The 18,926-nt window shown below is 39.6% G+C and overlaps 2 protein-coding genes across 2 annotated transcripts in view; both read right to left on the bottom strand.

The window, feature by feature from the left end:
* Positions 1 to 1,296: 1,296 nt before the first annotated feature.
* rnf183 (ring finger protein 183) lies at positions 1,297 to 9,295 on the bottom strand. The gene is made up of 3 exons (XM_077528370.1): positions 8,046 to 9,295; positions 6,795 to 7,025; positions 1,297 to 3,607 (listed from the first exon to the last, which is right to left on the bottom strand). Exon 3 carries the CDS (start codon positions 3,573 to 3,575, stop codon positions 2,655 to 2,657), a length of 921 nt encoding a protein of 306 aa, XP_077384496.1. The 5' UTR covers positions 3,576 to 3,607; positions 6,795 to 7,025; positions 8,046 to 9,295; the 3' UTR covers positions 1,297 to 2,654.
* Positions 9,296 to 9,442: 147 nt separating this feature from the next.
* Positions 9,443 to 18,926, bottom strand: part of dhx16 (DEAH (Asp-Glu-Ala-His) box polypeptide 16) — a 9,785-nt gene continuing 301 nt past the window's right edge. Inside the window, exons 1-21 of the mRNA XM_077528362.1 lie at positions 18,914 to 18,926; positions 18,189 to 18,391; positions 17,537 to 17,781; positions 17,197 to 17,374; positions 17,070 to 17,126; positions 16,722 to 16,976; positions 16,372 to 16,608; positions 16,098 to 16,289; positions 15,907 to 16,017; positions 15,710 to 15,825; positions 15,043 to 15,253; positions 14,718 to 14,816; positions 14,288 to 14,440; positions 13,971 to 14,111; positions 13,650 to 13,812; positions 13,254 to 13,372; positions 12,979 to 13,046; positions 12,736 to 12,898; positions 11,538 to 11,699; positions 11,086 to 11,259; positions 9,443 to 9,889 (exon numbers count right to left, since the gene is read on the bottom strand). The exon at positions 18,914 to 18,926 is cut by the window's right edge and continues 301 nt beyond it. Of these exons, the coding sequence (XP_077384488.1) occupies positions 9,761 to 9,889; positions 11,086 to 11,259; positions 11,538 to 11,699; positions 12,736 to 12,898; positions 12,979 to 13,046; positions 13,254 to 13,372; positions 13,650 to 13,812; positions 13,971 to 14,111; positions 14,288 to 14,440; positions 14,718 to 14,816; positions 15,043 to 15,253; positions 15,710 to 15,825; positions 15,907 to 16,017; positions 16,098 to 16,289; positions 16,372 to 16,608; positions 16,722 to 16,976; positions 17,070 to 17,126; positions 17,197 to 17,374; positions 17,537 to 17,781; positions 18,189 to 18,386 (3,171 nt within the window). The 5' untranslated portion in view covers positions 18,387 to 18,391; positions 18,914 to 18,926 and the 3' untranslated portion in view covers positions 9,443 to 9,760. The remainder of the gene's footprint in view (positions 9,890 to 11,085; positions 11,260 to 11,537; positions 11,700 to 12,735; positions 12,899 to 12,978; positions 13,047 to 13,253; positions 13,373 to 13,649; positions 13,813 to 13,970; positions 14,112 to 14,287; positions 14,441 to 14,717; positions 14,817 to 15,042; positions 15,254 to 15,709; positions 15,826 to 15,906; positions 16,018 to 16,097; positions 16,290 to 16,371; positions 16,609 to 16,721; positions 16,977 to 17,069; positions 17,127 to 17,196; positions 17,375 to 17,536; positions 17,782 to 18,188; positions 18,392 to 18,913) is intronic.

The raw sequence follows: 18,926 nt of genomic DNA, 5'->3' as shown, positions 1-18,926 counted from the left end.
GTGCCCACATCACAAACGATCGCTCGAATCTCAAAAAACTCAAGTCAGGTCAGTTGTATCAAGTCACTACATACTGTGCTAAAGTACAATCCAAGATGCAGTAGTTGACATATACTTTTATTTTGCACTGTTCCAAACGAAACACAACAGCCATCTAACTTGAGTTTCTGCTCTCTCTCTCTCTCTCTCTCTCTCTCTCTCTCTCTCTCTCTCTCTAAAATTGCAAATTTACAACGAAGACTTACTTCCTGTATGTTTCAAGTTCTGTCTTGTTGTCGTGAACCCCTCATCCATCTGTCCGTCGACGACAAAGGCTAACAAGTCGAGATAAAGGCGTCACTCGCTAAGTGTCGGACTGGTTTGGCTGCCTGTGAGGGAATAGAAGGGGAAACTCACTTGAAACTCATGTCTTGTGGCTTGTCGTGTGTTTACAAGACATGCTCACGTCTGAAGAAGACCAAGGAAATGATGTGCGTATGGGCTGGCCTCCAAAATGGAAACAAAGTACAGTAGTGTACAGATAACACACAACGCATTCCACAAAAGTTCCACATTAGCTGGGCAGCTTTTTGTCAATCTTTTAGTGAAAAATATTACATATATTATAATCACGGGTTTGTACAAATAAATTAATTGACTTATACATAAGTACATACAATGTTCATGTCATTTACATATTTGTCTGCTTAGCTTTGGCTAAACTGGCTAGAAAGAGGTACAAGCACAGTGGCTAGCTGATTAGCATGCTAAACCTGATAATCTATGTATCTATGTCTTGGTTAGGGATGGGAAATGCCCCCCCCCCCCCCCCTTTTTTTTTTTTTTTGAAAACCAACACTCAATGTTGTATTTGCTAATCATATTTTACTGTTCATGTATTCTAACAGGATTTTTTGGTGAATTATTTTCTTATTTTTAGTCACATTTCTGTATCTTTGTTTCTGATCCATTTGTATTATTTTTTAATTCACACTGGCTGGCTATATCACAAAATTTTAAAGCATTGTTTGTTTTAAATGGGTTTGTATCATATACAGGCAAGTCTTTTTTTTGAAGGTTCATAATTACCGTAACATACATGCTAATTCCTGCTCGCCCATCGCATTTGGCAATAAGCTAACAGAAGTTCATAAATGAACATTTTGGTGTTTAAATACTGACAAAAAAAACCCAACATTGTCTATTATTTGGAGGACTGTGCAAGTGCGAGACTTCATTTCATTTCGTCAAAGTGATGTTATATGATAATCATACAATTTTTTGACAACACGAGTGAGAAGAGGCACTAAGGAATACTTACGTTTTTTCATAAGTTTAAGTATTTTAATAAGTTGACATGTTTTTAAAAGCATAGGAGGCATACAACTATATTTAAAAAAAATAGTTTTGTGGCTTCTCTACATCACAGATTTTCACATGTTTCTGCTGGATCTTCAAAGTATGCCTGCGAAAGACATTACGACGGGCGGCTCTGATTGAATTTTTACAAATATTTACAATGAAATCACACATGTACATGGAGCTATATGTACAGTTAGCTGGTCCATAAACAATACTTTGTAGTTGATCATAATGCACTCCCCACATCTTTGGCGTTCACAGTTTCCACTCCACATGTGCGTGCAATTTGAAGTCTGTGCTTGCTTCATTAGAAAAATGCTACCATCCTCGTTTGGCTTCATTTCTTCACCTCGCCAAACACGTGAAGCAGTAGTGCTTAGTTTAAAAAAAAAAAAAAAAGTCTCAGTACAAGGGGTAGAAAATTCCAGTAAATTTCCATGGGAATTAAGTTGGTTATTTAATGGAAAGGTATATTCAAGCACAATTATAAACCTTTTGTTGTTGTTGTTGTTGTCATAAGCAGTCATCCACATATTTTCTCCCTCACTTCACTCAAGTGACAGCACATCTACACCTGCTTGTACTACAAAAAAAAAAAAAAAAACACGCAACATTCAGAAAGGTATATAAAATAAAGAAAAGGGCAAAAAAAACACGCAACACACAGAAAGACATATATGGAAGATGAATAGGGCCAGTGAAGAGAAGAAAAAAAAAGTTACTTTATTCTCAGAATGTTCGCTTTAATGTCAGAATTCTGACTTTAATCTCAGAAATCTGACTTTAAAGTGAGAATTCTCAATTTAATCTAAAAATTCTGACTTTACTATCAATTTATCATAAATCTCACTTTAAAGTCAAAATTTTACTTTAAAGTCAGAATTCTGAATTTTAAAGTGAGCATAATAGTAGCACTAATAAATTCAGAATTTGACTTCAAAGTCAGAATTCTGAGAATAAAGTCAGAATTCTGACTTTATAGTCTGAAAATAAAGTCAAGAATTCTCACTTTAAATTCTGACTTTAAAATGAGAATTCTTCTCCTGCCAAACTTCTTCTTTTTTTTTCTCTCTTCACTGGCCCTAATCCTCTTCTGTAAACATATATGTTGATGGGTCTGTTGAGAATTCAAAACAAAACAAAACAAAAAAAACTTGTACATTTTCTATTGAGCTCCCTGTCAAACTGCAAGTTGTGCAAAAACGTACTGAAACACTGAACAACAACAACAAAAATCGGCCTATGTCTCACCACAATTATATTTAGGTTCCTTCATATATCCCATGAAAATTCCTGAAATTTTGCTACCCTCGTCACGGTCCTGTCGTGAACGCGATCCGCGGAGGCGGCGGACGCGTCGTCTGGTTCCCGGGCGGCGGCCTGGGATTGCCGGTCACGTTGGGCACGATCACAAAGGCCAAGATGCCCACCAGCAAGAGCACCACCGTGATGGTGATGACGCTGGCCACCGTGATGTAGTAGCAGCGGTCCGAGCGGAAAAAACGGCGGATGCGCCCGCGCACCCTGTTGGGTGGGCGCCCCACGTCCACCACGGTGGCGGGCGCCACGCCGCCCTCCATGGCGTCCAGGCGCACGGCGTCGGCGGGCGCCGCCTGGGCCTCGTGGTTCTTCTGCGGCAGGGTGAGCACGCCGAGGTTGACGGGGCCGTTGGAGGCGGGGTTTTTGAGGAGGAGCTTGCCTTTGCTGCGCTTGAAGCGGATGGACTTGGCGCGGCGCATATCGGGCGGCAGCCTGCCGATGATGTCCTGGTTGTTGCCCAGGCGGGGCAGGTCCTGCCCGTGCGGGATGTCGGTGAGCTCGCGGCACACGGGGCACGACAGCGTCTTGAGCTGGGGCGCGCTCACGTTGATGCGCGCCAGGCACTCCAGGCAGAAGGTGTGACCGCAGGCGAGCAGCTTGGGCGTCTTGAAGGTGTTGTCGTAGGAGCAGAAGCAGATGGCGCACTCGAGCTCCTCGCCGTCGCTCTCCTCGGGCGGTTGGCGGCGCTCGCCCGGGTCGGCGCTCCTGCCGCGTTGGTGCTGGTGCTGGTGCCGGTGCTGGTTGGGCTCCCCCGAGCGGCGCTCTCGCCGCCGGCCCCTCTCGGAGTCGGTGCTCCTGGACCGCCTGACGTTTTGCGGGCGGCGGGTGTCCATGCGGGGCTTGACGTTGCGGGGCGGCCGGGTCTCGTGGCTGTGGCTACGACGAGGCCGCCGCCTCTCCCGCTCGTCGCTCATGTCGGCCGTCTGTGGTTGCCAGTCAAGGGTTTCTGCGGACAACAACACAACCTGTTGGCTTACGACAACTGGCAAAGCATGAAAATATTTTCAATATTCAATATTTATTCATTTTGTCATTGTGCAAATAACATGGTTATAAACAACAACGAGATATCGTTATGAGCAACAAATACTGGCGTAATATATCAAATTAATTTTTCCTCATAGTTTTGTGTTTTGTTATTGGTCTCATATTCTTGGTATAATATTTTGAGTATTTTCCAATAATTTTGTCTGGTAGTTTTGTGTTATTTTCAAGTTTCTGTCTAAGTTGGGCTTAATATTCATTTTATTTTCTTATATTTAAAGTAAGATTTGCTTTTGTTTTCAATCATTTTCTCCGATATTTTTAAATGATTAAAAAAGTAATATTTTGGGCCCAATATTTTGTAATTTCTTTTTAAAAAATACAATTGTTTTTGTGATTTTTAGTTAAAAAATTATTATTTTCTATTTTTTTTTCCAAATATATTTTTACACAAATTTCCAACAATTGTGTGTAGTATTGTTATCATTTATAAATTTCTATCTAACATCTTGGGACTAATATTGTTGTATAATTTTGTAATAGTGTATTTTGGTGATGGATGGCTGAATGGATGGATGGATGGACGGATGGATGGATGGATGGATGGATGGATGGTAGTTTCCCACTTTTGGTCTAATAATTATTTTTATTTTCCAATAAGTTCCTATTTTTTTTTTATATATTATTTAAAAAATATTTTTTCTTATTATTTTGGGAACAATATTATATTAATATATTCTAACATTTATCTCTAATACTTTTGACCCAATATTTTTGTCACTATTTTAGAGTAAGTGTGTCCTATATTAGTTTCCATTTTAATATTTTTGGCTTTGATTGTTGCATTCTTTTCTATTCTGTCTAATATTCAAGTTGTTTTTTTCCCAAAATCTTTCAGTTGTGACATTTGTGCATTTTATATTAAATAGTTTTGGTTCAGGGATTTTATTTGTGTATTATCTCCTAATATTTTTGTATTACTTCCACAAACACTGTATAATATTTTTTTTTTTTTTTTTTAATCAAATGCATATATTATGTATACGATCATGTTTGCATTACTTTCATTTTGTCAACTATTTTAGGTCTACTATTTTGTAATCTGTTTGACCAAATATTTTTCGATTATTTTTTTAAATATTTGTTGTCTAATATTTGTGTATTTTCCATCAAATATGTTAGTATTCGATGTGTCCCCATTTGCCGTTTTCCAGTCAAGCATTTCTTCGACAACAACATAACTTGTTGACTGCCAACAACTGGCCAAGCAGGAAACGAGCAGGAGGTAGTTATCCAAATGACACCCAACATTGTTTCAGCATTGATGTTGATTCTTCAGTTAGCTTGTAGGTTCTATTTGTTTTTCGGCCTTTACTACACAGACGTCAGCGTGGGTCCTTGCGGTGGAAGTGCTTCAAATTACAGCCTACATACACCTGAATTTGCTCAACTGAAATCCACGACATCCACTGTAACCTCAACGTTTTCAACTTTAACATCAGTTCAACCAAACCACATTCTGTATATTTAAATGCCTTAGAGTCAAACAAAACTTGTTGTAGCGCACCAGTGATGGCAAAGAGGGCATTATAATTCAATAACCGAGAACTAGAGTGGGCTAACTTCCTTTTTACATGGCCAACAACCCAAAAAGTGACGTTCAGAGATTGATAGATGAGTCAGAATGTCAGCAGTGCCTAGCGATACAATTGACCCAATTTAAGAGATTTCTCATGAACAAAACAGTTCAAGACAAACTGTGCCAACATAGTGGGCGGATAGTTTAGTTTTTAATTTTCATTATCGCTACAGTATTTAGTGCAAGACCGGAACTGTGGAATAGATGTAATGCATGTTACGCAACATGGCAGGAGGTGTCTATATATTTTTGCTTTTTTCATCTGATGTTTATTTTTCCTCGTCCAAAACTTTTGTTCAGCATTTTGGGTTTTTTTATATATCAAATATTCTTTTATAATTTTGCCTCATATTTTCCAATATTTTTTCAGATTATTGTGTATATTCCACTACTGTATTGTATGATATTGTCTATTGTTTTGTTTTGATAAGATTTGCGTATTTTTGTCTTACATTTTTCTCGTATTTGTGTATTTTGCTGTATGTTTTTGTATTATTTTCTAACAATGGTATATTTTTGCACATTGCATATTTTCATCAAATATTTGTGTATTTTTGTCTAATATTTGTTATTAATTTTTTTGTATTTTTCTTTGACTAATTCTGTAACATGTTGTGCATTAGCGTTTTATCTCTCTCTCATTGAACGAGCATATTTCATACCTCATGGCTTGAGCCACTCCCACTAGTGAATTGTGATCATACTGATCACCAGGATTATTTTGCTCGCTGTAAACGTGACATGTAGGTCATTTGGTTTTATTATACGGCTGTAATACTTCAGCCCAAATTAATTCACTTCTTGTAAGGAAAAGATAACATGTTGGATGTCAACAAGTTTTTTCCAGTTAACGTGCTCATTCTGACCTGTGTGTACAAGATATCCAAAATGTATTCACAAGCCCAAAGCTGTAAAACTCCTCTTTGTTGATAAAATGGATCAGAAGGGCAGAAGCAGCGCTGGTAACAATAGTCACACTCTGTACTTAAGTAGAAGTATAAAAAAAGAAAGTAGAAATACTGATTCAACTCATTTACTTAAGAAAAGTACATACCTAAATGTGCATAAGTAAAAATGAATTTTTATCATCAATTATATACAATATCTGTTTTGATAACTTGGCATAACTAAAAAAAAAAAAAACATTTCTGCAGTCTAAACACAAAATAGTTCTCCTTTGTTCTTACCTCGTAAAGTGATTGAACTAAAAAGGAAATTGTAAAAAACATCGCACAAGCTATTAAAGCATGTTTCCAAAGCTTTGTTAACCTTGCGATGTAACAAATATGCTAAATTAACTCATGCCAACTGAAAAAACATGCAGTTATTTTGTGTCTTTACAAATTACAAGAATATCAATGTCAGAAGCTGGTACAGACATACGTAAACAAATGCAGTAAAAAATAAAAAAAAATAATTAATACACAAAATAAAGATACCTTAAAAATCAGATTTGTACTTACTGCCCACCACTGTAAATAAATAAATAAATAATAAAATCACAACCCACCTGTCGAGAAAGTCTCACATCAGCAGCAGTTCCATGGGGTTGCACCTGAGGTTGTAAAAAGCGTGCAGCGCTGGCCTTCCTCTTTCATTCCAAGTCTGGCTGTTCTGTCTTGTTTTCTCACTGTGACACAGCACCGCCTTCACGGGAGGGGCACGCCCCCACCACTCCTGCCCGCCTGGCAGCCGCCTCTGGTCGGACCAGTCGGACCTGCTCTGCCGCGTGTGGACGTTTCTGCGTGTGGAATATGGCAGTCAGGCCTGGCCGAACATTTTTGCAAGATGTACACTACTCGCAAGGAAGAACACTTGTATGCCTTTCTGTGACTCTTCCAGTCTCTGTGGCAGCTCAGTAGCCACTTCCCTCTGAGGACATCTTGTTTGAGGCCTCGCAATGGCCGCTGTTACTGTTATATTACTTTTACACCACATTGTCTTAACTTTAATAAACAATGACAGTCATCTTGTGCATCTTATTTAAAAAATGTTCTATGAATGTAGTCTATTAAAAAAAAAAAAAAAGTTTATAAAGCGCTATCTGGAAAGCAGACCATTTACCATTTTTAACACATTGTTTTTTGATGAAAACAGGTGCCTTTAATTTTGTTTTTGTTTTTTTTAAATACAAAAAAATTTATTTTATTGTATTTACTTTAAAAAAAAAAAGAAGATTGCATCACAAGCATGTCATCTTTAAATGACCGATCTATGATTTTATTTATATTGGTCATTAAGAATAAAAAAAATAAAATAAAAATCCCACACATCTCATTTAAACAAATGGTATTCATATAAATATATTTTTGGTAAAAAGGAAAAAAAGTTAAAGAGATACTTTACTCATTTAGCCATTGTTGGCAGTCAAATTTGATATTTTCATTATTTTCATGTACAATTGATACCTTTAAAAACACATTTTGCAACTTGCTGTCGACTGAAAATGACATCACAAGGGCTCAGGTAACCAATCACAGCTCAGCTTGTGAATGTCACATGACCAAAGCTAGAAAACAGGTGAGCTGTGATTGGTTGCCTGAGCCCTTGTGATGTCATTTTCAGTCGACAGCAAGTTGCAAAATGTGTTTTTAAAGGTACAATTATAGACAAAATATTAACTTTTTATTGCTATAATGGGCTAAATAAGTGAAGTATCCCTTTAAGTTTTAAAAGTATTTTGTATAATTACATTTTTTTTTAAATCCTCTCAATCACCAATTTTCTGGACATCCTTGGAAATGTTCACAGTACTACATACGGTGTAGCTCCAGCATGTCCTTGACCTCCCCATTGGCTGACAGGCGTGATGGATGTCAACAGGCCGCATATCTGCACCGGTGGCGTCATGCGTGATACAAATCAAGGAAGAATCAGCAACACTTGGCCGACGACAGTTCACAGCCGTCATACCTGCACGTTACACCGGCCCGACGAGTCTTTTTGCGGTTTGGCGGTTTACCGACGCTCGCCACTGCTCGATGTGCTGGGAATACTGTGGATAAATATCTAAACCACGCAGTTATGCAGTTCACAACGATGGGGGGGAAAATGATACTTCACCACTCGGATTTTAAATCCCGTGGCTTGCTTTGCAAAGACATAAAATATTCTAATAAAAGACATTGTAATCACCAGAAAGGGTAATTATGCTTCCATTTATGTTAGCAGCTGGTTCCCTTCTGTTGCTATGACGACCGGGAGCAAAGCTAGCAGGTTAGGAAGATGGTAGCATAGTCCGTGGTGTGAAGAAAAAAAGCAAGCAAACCCCCAGGAAGACCTTAATGAAGAAAGCATGGATTGTATTTTCCCTCATGGAGGCAGCACTTCATCACCAAACCGCCCATCCACAACACGCACCCCCAAACATTGACCAAATATTAAAGTGAGTGCCACTTATTCAAATGTAAAGACAAAAAAAGAAAAGAAAAAAAAAACTAATTTGTTAGCTCATCTATGGCATTTAACATTAGATGTTAGCATTAAGCTAACAGACAAACTGATATGCCTCAGTTGAACATTTTTATAATTATTTCATTCTTATAGAAGTTAAGTACAATACATCTTTTGTTTGTTTAAAAATAGCTAGTGAAAATACCTGTACAGTATGTTACAATTTTAAATGCAGTTTCACAATAATTTCGCATGCCGCCAAAAGTATATCGCTAACTCATGACAAAGGGCTGAGCTGCAATGTTTACAGTAGAGTGCAAGTAATATTTTCTGACACTTACGCAATATTATGTTCTATGTGGAAACCTGGTACGTATCTCAACTGAAACATTCAAAATACATGTCTTTTTTTTTTTTTTTTTTTTTTTAAACCAGCAGCCCGCAACCCGCCTTTGGGTCCCGACCAATCAATTGAGAATTACCACTTCAAAAATGTGTTTTAGTAAGTGTGAATGTGTTGTGTGGGAAGGGTAAAACGATACTGTAGAAAACATTCTCTACGTGGCCTCTCGAAAACTGTGGCTTTTCACCTTTAGCAAAGGGGTCAGGAACTTATCCCGAGTGATAAACAGGGTATCACTGTATAATTCTAATATTTCAAAACCTAGCAAAGAAACGTAAAAGCACAGATGAGTGGATTAAGGCCCATATTTTAAGAACTGTTGATGATTTTTTTTTTTAAAGAGGGAAACAGGAAGTACTTGATTGTGCAGAGGAAATACAAACAGCAGTAATAAAAATGTATTGCTTCTCAGCAATCAGGACATTATTGTAACAAATTCAAGTATGTGTGGCCAAGCGTCACTAATGAGCTCGCTGAGTCGCACGTTATCGCCGCAGGCAATCGGGTTTATCATTAAACCGGTTGGGAGCTTTTCACCCACTTTTCTGTGGAATCTCCTCATCATATAAAACATGATTGTGTTCAGGTTGCCTGAGCATGTCCACTTATCAAAAGTTTTTTTTTTTTTTTATTGAGGCTGCCAGTGTGCCAGTGTGCCAGCGTACTTGGGTCCCTGGCTTTCAGCCCAGCTCCTCCTTGGCCTTGCCCTGCTTGCGGGGCATCTTCTTGCTGCTGCTGTCCTCCACTTCCTTGCTCTTGTAGTAGTGAGGAGCCACTTCCAGAAGCCAGCCACTCTCTATCTCCACCACCTGGAGGCAAAGGCAGCAACCATTAGCTCCATAATTGTCAGCCACATTTCCTCCTTTTGTACCTAGTCAGCGTGACAAGCAAATATTTTCCCCATGGAGTCATTAAAGAAGAACTGTTCTTCTTTGTTCTAATGAGACGTGCTTTTTAACAGGTAGGAGTGACTTGAAATTGGTTTGGAGTTCCAAGCTTCCTCGTGTTAGATGTCAGAAAATCTATTGAGACTCCAGCATGTTATTTTTTTGTCAAATATTTTGCATTTTTTCTCCTTTATTGTAATAATTGAATTCTTCCAATATATTTTTTATTTTTTGTCAAGTATTATTTGCTAATATTTTCTGAATTTTAGCTGTCTAAAAATGTTTAGATTTGTTTTGCAATGCTGTATTTTTTCTAGTATTTCAAGAGGACTATTTTTTTTTCCATTCAACATTTTTTATAAATATTTTATATGATTTTCTAACATTTTTGTTAAGGAAAAAAAATAAAAATCTAATTCTCTCCTTTGGTTGTGTTAAATACTGGTTTCTTTAACATTTTCTTTATTTTGTGTATTAAATTAGATAATTTTGTATATTTTTTATTTTTAATATTGTTCATGTTTTCAAAATTTTTGTTTTTTTTTTAAATAAAAAACTACAATAGACCATTTTCAACTAATCTAATATTTGAATTTTTTTTCCACAAATGAAGTATTACTCCAATCTTTTCATGATTTTCTATTTATCGCACATTTATCTGATCTTTTCATAAATTGCATTTTTAATAGGTTTCTTGTTGATAAATTTGAGGATTTGGGGGAAATATGTATTTTTCATTCATTATTATTCATTCATTATTTAAATTTTTTTATTTTTGTTGTTGTAGTATGTCTATTTGGCATGTTTTTTTTTCCCCTGATATTTTTGTTTGATTTCATTGAATATTTTAGGACTTTTTAAAATCTAATTTTTTTTATGTGATATTATTGTAATATAGTTTGTAATTTTTCCAAATATTTTTAGAATGGTACTGTATTTGTCTTTTATTTTGTCTAATATTTTTCAATAATAAGCTGACTTAACTTCCATTACTGCCTCAGGCATCTTTAAAGAGTGAGCAGTACTTCTAAAGCAACCTGTCTAATCGTCAAATGAGTTGTGCCATCTGCCGGTTGCATCAGTAAGTGGCTGTACCTACGTTGAAGGACGTTACAGACCTGTCTCATGAACTCCTTGGTGGTCATGACCAGCTCGTGGTAGATGAGCCATCGGGGCTGCTCCTCAAACAGCGAACTGCTAGGGTGGATGTAGACCGTCTGCTGATGTTTCACCGTCCTGTAGCCTCCTTTGCTCAGCCTTGCCGTGTGGTAGAAGTAGCCTGCCGTCACCGCCTAGAAAGAACCCATTCATTCAAAATGTCAAGTTTCATGTCAATGTAAAAAAACACACATTTAAATTAGGGATGGGTGAGAGTTAATTAGAACAATTGTACACTGACTACTTTAAATTGCAGCAAAGTGTAATTTCCTACGATGAAAAGCCATTCTTTCAAGCTCAAAGAAATACTTTAAAAAGGTGTTTTGATAAAAGTGTGTGTGTTTTTAGAGTGTGGGGTTGTAAAACCTATTTTAAAAATCCTTTTAATACGTTTTCTCTTGATTGCACAGACCTTGCGGATGGGCAGTGAGTCGCCCTGCGAGCTGACCATCTCCACCTCAATGCGCTCCATCAGGCCCTCCAGCTGGTCACGGACATCACGCGCTCGCCTCATAGAGCGGAACTGGATGAAGTTCTCGTAGCACCACTGCGTCGAGTAGCCGCTCTCTACCCACTAAGGCAGACAACCACATTACAAAAAAATAAAAAAATAAAAAATAATAAAAGTTTGGCATGGGTAGTGTCCAACATGTATTTAAGGAATATTAATATTTCCATATATACATTGTCAAAAAAAAGAAAAGGAAAAAAAAGCTTATGAGCCCTTTTAAAACTAGTAGGATTTTTGCACAAGTGGGTCATGAAATGTGATCTGATCTCCATATCTAAGTCACATCAATCGACAAATAGTCTGCTTAACCCTCAGGCCTTGTTTGAGTTTCCTACCCTTTTAGCTTGTTCAGTAGGCAGCCACAGGACTGACTATTTGGTCTAAAGACAGCTACAGAAGTATATTTATATTCAAAAATAATATTTAAATTATTATTATTATTTTTTTTAGTTTTCTATTATTATTTTTTTACATCATTTATGTTCAGCACTTTTCTTTAGTTGAGGCTCTAAAAATAATGTTTGAGAGTTGAGTTCACTATGTAATATTTGGACGAAGCCTGATTTTCTTTCTTTTTTTTTTTTTTTTTTTCCCTTTGGGGGGTTTCTTTTACAGAATCAATCTTTTTTTTTTAAGCCAACAACAGCTCTTGTAGCTAATAGTTAGCATACAATATCCATTAAATTTTTTTCCTCAACCTTTCACACTTTACACAATGTGCAAAACAATCTAAAAAAAATACATCTTTACATAAACTCAGTACAGTGAAGAGGTGAAGTTGAAAATGAAAAAATAAAATGGACAAAAATCCCCACCCACCAGTGGGAAGTTTCATTACATTTGCAATAACAGCTAAACTGGCTCAAAACAGGAAGAAAAGAGGACACAAATTGCCAGTATAAAACCTATGGCATTATTAAAAGTGTGGCTACTGTTTTTGTTGTTAATCAGGTCAGATCTGATTAGATGAGATCACATTTTATGACCTATTTATTCTTCAGAAGGGTTCACATACCGGTATTTTTTCATGCAACTGTATATTCCCCAACAAAACCTATCATGGAAGGTTTATGTCACCATCACCAAAATGTGTCCACACCTGCGTGTAGACATTAAGCAGCACCAGGTGATCTCCGCCGGGCACCACAAAGTTCATCCTGGCGTTGTCAGCATGTACCGCCTTGTCCTTGGGTCGGTAAAAGATCGAGTTGTTAACCGATAGCATGGCAGCGATTGAGAGAACCTCCTCAGAGCATTTGTACCTGGAAGGGTGCAGGCAATGATGCGAGTGAAGAGGACATGTGAATTTTTTTTTTAAAGGTTTGTGCCGGAGGAGACTCACTGCTCAGACGCGAGGATCATCTTGCTCAGCATGGGGTCCACGGGCAGCTCAGCCATCCTGCGACCCAGCTAAAGTCCACAAAGAGGAGAGTAAGCAACAAGTTAGATTCAGCGAATGCCGGCCATATAGGATTTTTCTGTATTTAGATATATGTTTTAGTATATCTTGTGCTAACATTTTTTTTTTGCTATTTGGACGAATGACATGTCATTTTGAAGGATAATGGAAGGCCTTAATAGGAAATTATATGTGTACTGTATCCACTCATAGAGTACCGTTGTAAGCTCTCCCAGGTGGTTGAGAGCTCCGAGGGCATAAAGTTGCTCCAGAGCCATCAGAAGCGTCTCATGCGGCGGCGGGTCCATGAAGTCAAAGTGGAGGAGGTCATTGATACCTAGAAATGGACAGACGTTGCGATACAGATAGATCAGCTTAAACCCATGTCTGTCATAGCAGAGCTACAAAAATGTTCATTGATAAGAATAGACCATTCCACCTTTCATAATTGAGGCCATCTTTATGATGCATGTTCTGATTTAGGGCAGGATTGTGAAAGGCTGGTTTTGCATTAATTTATCAATGTGTTAACTATTGTGATTGTAGTTTGCAGTGGTGAATTGTACTGCATTGCTGAATGTATTGTGGCATCACACTACCCCGTTCACACCCACCTAAACTCTTGAGCAGCAGCACTACATTTCCCAGATTGGTCCTCTGAATCTCAGGCACTGTCATCTCCTCCATTTCGTGTTTGAAGGCCCATGCCGTGTAGAGCCTGAAGCATTTGCCGGCGGCCACTCTGCCAGCGCGGCCCGCTCTCTGATTGGCCGACGCCTGGAAATCACACACACAGAGAGACATCAGTTAATAGACAGATAAATACTTAAAAAAGAACATCTTGCATAAACTAAAATGACATTCATCTTTTCCAGCTTCCCCCACCAAAAAAAGTCACTTTTTTAAATAAAATAAATAGCGATGTGCGGAGTCACCCGAGAGCAAGGCATGACGATGAGCGACTCCATGCCGGTACGGGCGATGTAATTCTTCTGCTTGCAGAAACCTGGGTCGATGACATAGATGATGCCGTCAATGGTCAGTGAAGTTTCAGCAATGTTGGTTGCCACCACCACCTGAAAAAGGATGCAGGAAATGCTCAGCATCACGACGTAAAAAATGCAGACGTCATTGGGGGCCAATGCTCTGGCCCGTGACATCAATGAGGTTAAAGCGCTATAGAAAATGGATGAATGGAAAACTGCAAAGTAGAAAAGTCACACATTTTCAATTTTCTCTTGCATGATCCTACCTTGCGTGCGCCGGGCGGCGTGGGGCTGAAGATCTTGGCCTGCATGTCAGAGGGCAGATTGGCATAGATGGGCAGGACGAGTAGCTCGGCGATCTTGGAGCCGAGTCGTCGACATCTGTCTTGGAGCTGCTCGCAACACGTCTCGATATCTTCCTACACGAAAGGAGAACGGACATACTTTTTATTTACCTATGAGCAGACACGCAATTGGTCCATGGAAGGATGGAAAACTAAAATTGAACCAAGTGTAAATGTCAAATCATTTCCAAATATGGATGTCTATTGTCTGACAAGATTTTTTCCATTTCTCTGCATCAATCATAATTGCCATTTTACATTAGGAAATGGACACAGCACATTGTAAATATGCTTCAATTAAGCAACATATCCCTTATTTCATTTTTTTGTAAGACCAGTTCTCACAGCGTACCTGTCCGGTGAGGAATACCAGAATGTCTCCAGGAGGTTGTGTGACGTGGATCTGTAGCACTGACACCACACATGCTTCCAAGTAGTCGGCCTCCGGAGCCTAGATGGTAATTCAAATTAAATTATTATAACTTTTCCCACAAATGTAAAAACAGTGCCCAGATATTGTAATAACACACGTTTGACAAAATATCTGAAGGATCCGACTCTACAGTACAGCAGTCGCTAAAAAATTGCAATAAGATAATGAAACTGATCAAAAGGCCTGGAAATACTCATAAAACAACAAACATGACATTCCTCTTTACTACGGAATGTGCACTCACTTTAGTGTAGAAGATGTCGACGGGGAATCTCCTGCCGGGGATCCTGAAGACGGGTGCGTCGTCAAAGAAGGTAGAGAAGCGCTCCGTGTCCAGGGTGGCGCTAGCCACCAGCACCTTCAGGTCAGGGCGGAACCTGGCGATGTCTTTGATCAGTCCAAACAAGATGTCAGTGTGGAGGGTCCGCTCGTGAGCCTCGTCGATGATGATCACACTAAAATGATAAAGACAATGGGAGAGGAAGGGTTGCTTTTAACTGCTTATTAAAATACAGTTGAACCCCCATGAACTTGTTTATTTTACTACTAATATAAATAATTTTTAACATTGTAATATTAATAATCAATATGATTATAATATTTAACTAGTTATTTATGAAAATAAAAATGTAATAAATTTGTTTATTTTCCTGATGTTTAATTTTATTTAGAATAAATCAGTTAACTGATTATTTTATGAGAAAAATCAATGAGAACATTCACACATAGATTTCAACAAACCACTTTTAGGGATTTAAAAAAAAAAAAAAAAAAAAACAGGCTAAGTGTTTCAGGACTCTTGATCATGTAAATGCTCTGTGGACCATCCGCCATACATTGCTCACTCCTGCTGTTGTTCCTGACGAGGAACTTCTGATAAATGACACAAGACGTGTGAGTGGGAACGTTACCTGTAACTGGCGAGGTCGGGCTCCGTGAGAAACTCTCGTAGCAGCATGCCGTCTGTCATGTACTTGATCACCGTCCTCTCGGACGTGCAGTCCTCAAAGCGGATACTGTAGCCCACCTGCACCACGAAAATGTCATCAATGACAAATTGAGGAAAGCATCACCAAAATGTTTTTTTTTTTTTTCCTCCTTTATTTACCTCGTTACCAAGCTTCACACTCAGTTCCTGCGCTACCCGGGCAGCCACCGACATGGCAGCCACTCTGCGAGGCTGCGTGCATCCAATTTTCATCCCACCTTTGGTGAAACCCTGAGACAGGACACGTTTAGTCAAAAACAGAAGTCAAGGTAGCACTGCAAATAAATATTTATATCTAAGACGACACTCACATCCTCCAGGAGGTACTGCGGTATTTGGGTGGTCTTGCCCGAGCCGGTCTCACCCTCGATGACCAGCACCTGGTGCTCGTGGATGGCTGCCAGTAGGTCATCTCGGTATGGGAAGATGGGGAGGCTGCGGCGGACCTCCTGTATGGACTGCTTCTTCAATTCAGCCTGGGACAAGGCCGGAGTCTCGTTCTCCTTGGGGAAATTCATTACATGTAATTCAAACCCCTTCAAAAAACAGTTTACAAAAACAGAAAAGGACTATCAATCTCCTCACCTTCTCAGTTAGAGTCCCTTTCATAGTGATGGCGGTGCTGACAAAGTCGATCATCTCGTCCTCCTCCAGGATGAGCTGGTACTTCTCCTGTTGGTGCTTCATGCCCTGCTCGCGCTCCTTCTTGGCACCGAAGCTGAGCGAGGCCGTCTTGAGCCGCTCCTCCTCCCAGCGGCCCTGCTCGCCGCCCAGCTCCATGGGCGCCTCCTCCTCCAGCTCCAACTCCTTCTGAGGCACCTCCTAGATGGACAGAACCAAGGATGATGAGATGCATTAGTTTTTTGTTTTTTTTAAATCAATTTGTTGTTAAAAGAAACAGTGGTTTAATTGGGAACCCACATTGAGGATCTTACCTTAATCCTGATCTCCTCCGGCATGTAATATCTGTTCTTTCTCTCCTCCAGCTCCTTGGCTCCGGCTTTCTTGTAGTCCTTGGCGAGGTCTCGCAGAGTGCGCTTGTACTCCAGCTCCTTCTTTTCACGATCCGTCAGGTCGTCGGAAGCGAACAAATACTCCTCGTCTATAATTTCTGCCTCCAGGTCCTCCAGCTTTTCCTCCTCACGCTTCTTCAGGTATTCGCGGCGGGACTGCTTCCTCAGCTCAGGCAACTGGCAAGGGAGGGAAACAGGGGCAGGTCAAAGATTTTTGCACAACACGCCCTTCCTCGCCCTCTCCACTCCCCAAATGATGCTTTCACCCACCATGTTTTTCTGATCATCTTCGGCCAACTTGAGCCTCTTCTGAGCCTCCTCGTAAGCCTTAAGACAAAAAGTGAAGAAATTATCATAATGCAGTAGATTTATTTTTCTTAGACTCTGCTCCTGTCACCTTTTTGTCCGTCCTCTCTGCAATATTTCTCGTCTTATCTTTGTCTCTCAGCTTGACGCGTTCAGCAAAGGCGTCACGCTCCTCAATGTCATGGAGACGCTCCCGCTCCTCCTTCTCCCACTCTTCTTCCTCATCTTCTTTTTTGACGGTGGAGTTGTCACCCTGGTTCGACTTAGCCCTGATGAAGTAAGAAATGCAATTAGGTAACAAGACTGAAATATAATAGAGTATGTATTTATATGCATAGGCAAGAGGTATAAGTTAAATGTAACTTTTAAGAGCTTTAAAAAGCCAATTTATATGGAACAGAACAATTGTGAAAACACATTTTGCAGATTACCTAACAGGCACTTCTTCTTCACTGGATGACTCGCTCTCCTTCTTCCGCCGGATGTTCTTCCGCTTGCTCCCTCCTCGTTCTTTCTCTTTGCTCTTCTTCTTATTCCCGCGCTGCTTCTCGACAACAGAGTCCTCGGCGCTGTCGCTGTCCTCCAGCAAAGTGTATGTGCGATTTTTCCTTTCCATCTCGATGGCCTGACGCTCCATCACCCGGGAGGCTTTTTCCACGACCTGCTTACGAGGAATCTGCAACACGGGTTGGGTTTTTAAAGAAGGGGCCGAGCTAATACCCTCATACAAATGTTGAGAATTTGCTATATTAACAGACAGTGGTGCCAAGTTAACGCCGTTGACTTATAGGTTTTCATTTACCCGATGACCACACGCTTAACTCAAAATACTCATATCATCTTTCCCCGTTGAAATGAATGGAAATGGAAATTAATATCCGCTACTTTAAAGAGGAAGTCAAGTCAAAAATGTTCTTCACAATAATATGTTTTACGTGCCCCCACAAGTGTAAAAACAGTATTCTGACTAATGTTGCGTTTGTGGAATATGAGTTTCAGGTAAAAGTCCCTGGTAAATGTCTCTCTCTTGCCCAAGAATTCACCGTAGCACATATTTCAGGTTTTTAAGAAGAGTCTACACACCTTGTCAAACAGCTCATGCGCAAAGGCGGTGACGCTCTGGTCGATGTCTATGGTGCCCGTCTGTTGGAGCCGGCTCACAAAGTCCTGGGAGCTGGTCGCCTTGCGTGCGGTGCCGATCATGAACTGAGCAACGTATCGGTCGCTCAGGCCCAAGATGTCATGCAGCCGGTCGTTGACCCACTGCTCAAGGTTGGCCATGGTGTCTGCTCAGTAAAAACACAAGCAAACACGGCATCTGAGTTAAGAAGTTATCAAGCAGTCAAAAAGCAATTCATTGAAAAATTACTATCGGGTCTTATTTCTGCATGATTTGTTGTATCGATAGTTTTTTCTTTCTTTCTTTCAAATGGCTCGTTTACAACTCCCGACAGGCTACAAGAAATTGTAAACATAGGGGGTGAAAAAGGGGGGAAATAAATTAAAATGTACAGAACACGTTTATTTGAACCCGTGACCTAGCACCTGCGTGGCGAGCGCACTACCCACTCCTGCATCAGCAGCACATTAATCAAAGGTGTAGAATTTGTACTTGTGCGATTCAGGGAAGAATAACACTAGGTGGAGAGTTGCCACTCACGGCAAAATAACCACTGTATATAATTGTTTACACATGACCTCGACAGCCACGAAGCCACAACTTCCTAATTTACACCCACTGTCAGTAGTATATAATAGAAGAATATCGACCCTTTGAGTCAAAAGAATTGTAATAAAAATCCACCTACCTCTTTTAAAAAT

Source organism: Festucalex cinctus, chromosome 7 (genome assembly GCF_051991245.1).
Source record: "Festucalex cinctus isolate MCC-2025b chromosome 7, RoL_Fcin_1.0, whole genome shotgun sequence".
Taxonomy (NCBI): domain Eukaryota; kingdom Metazoa; phylum Chordata; class Actinopteri; order Syngnathiformes; family Syngnathidae; genus Festucalex; species Festucalex cinctus.
Note: the sequence above shows the minus strand (reverse complement) of the source record. Positions and strands in the feature narration are given on the sequence as shown.

What these genes read in the sequence shown, in the direction of transcription:
- rnf183 (XM_077528370.1), bottom strand. Translation starts at nt 3,575, where the DNA reads ATGAGCGACGAGCGGGAGAGGCGGCGGCCTCGTCGTAGCCACAGCCAC.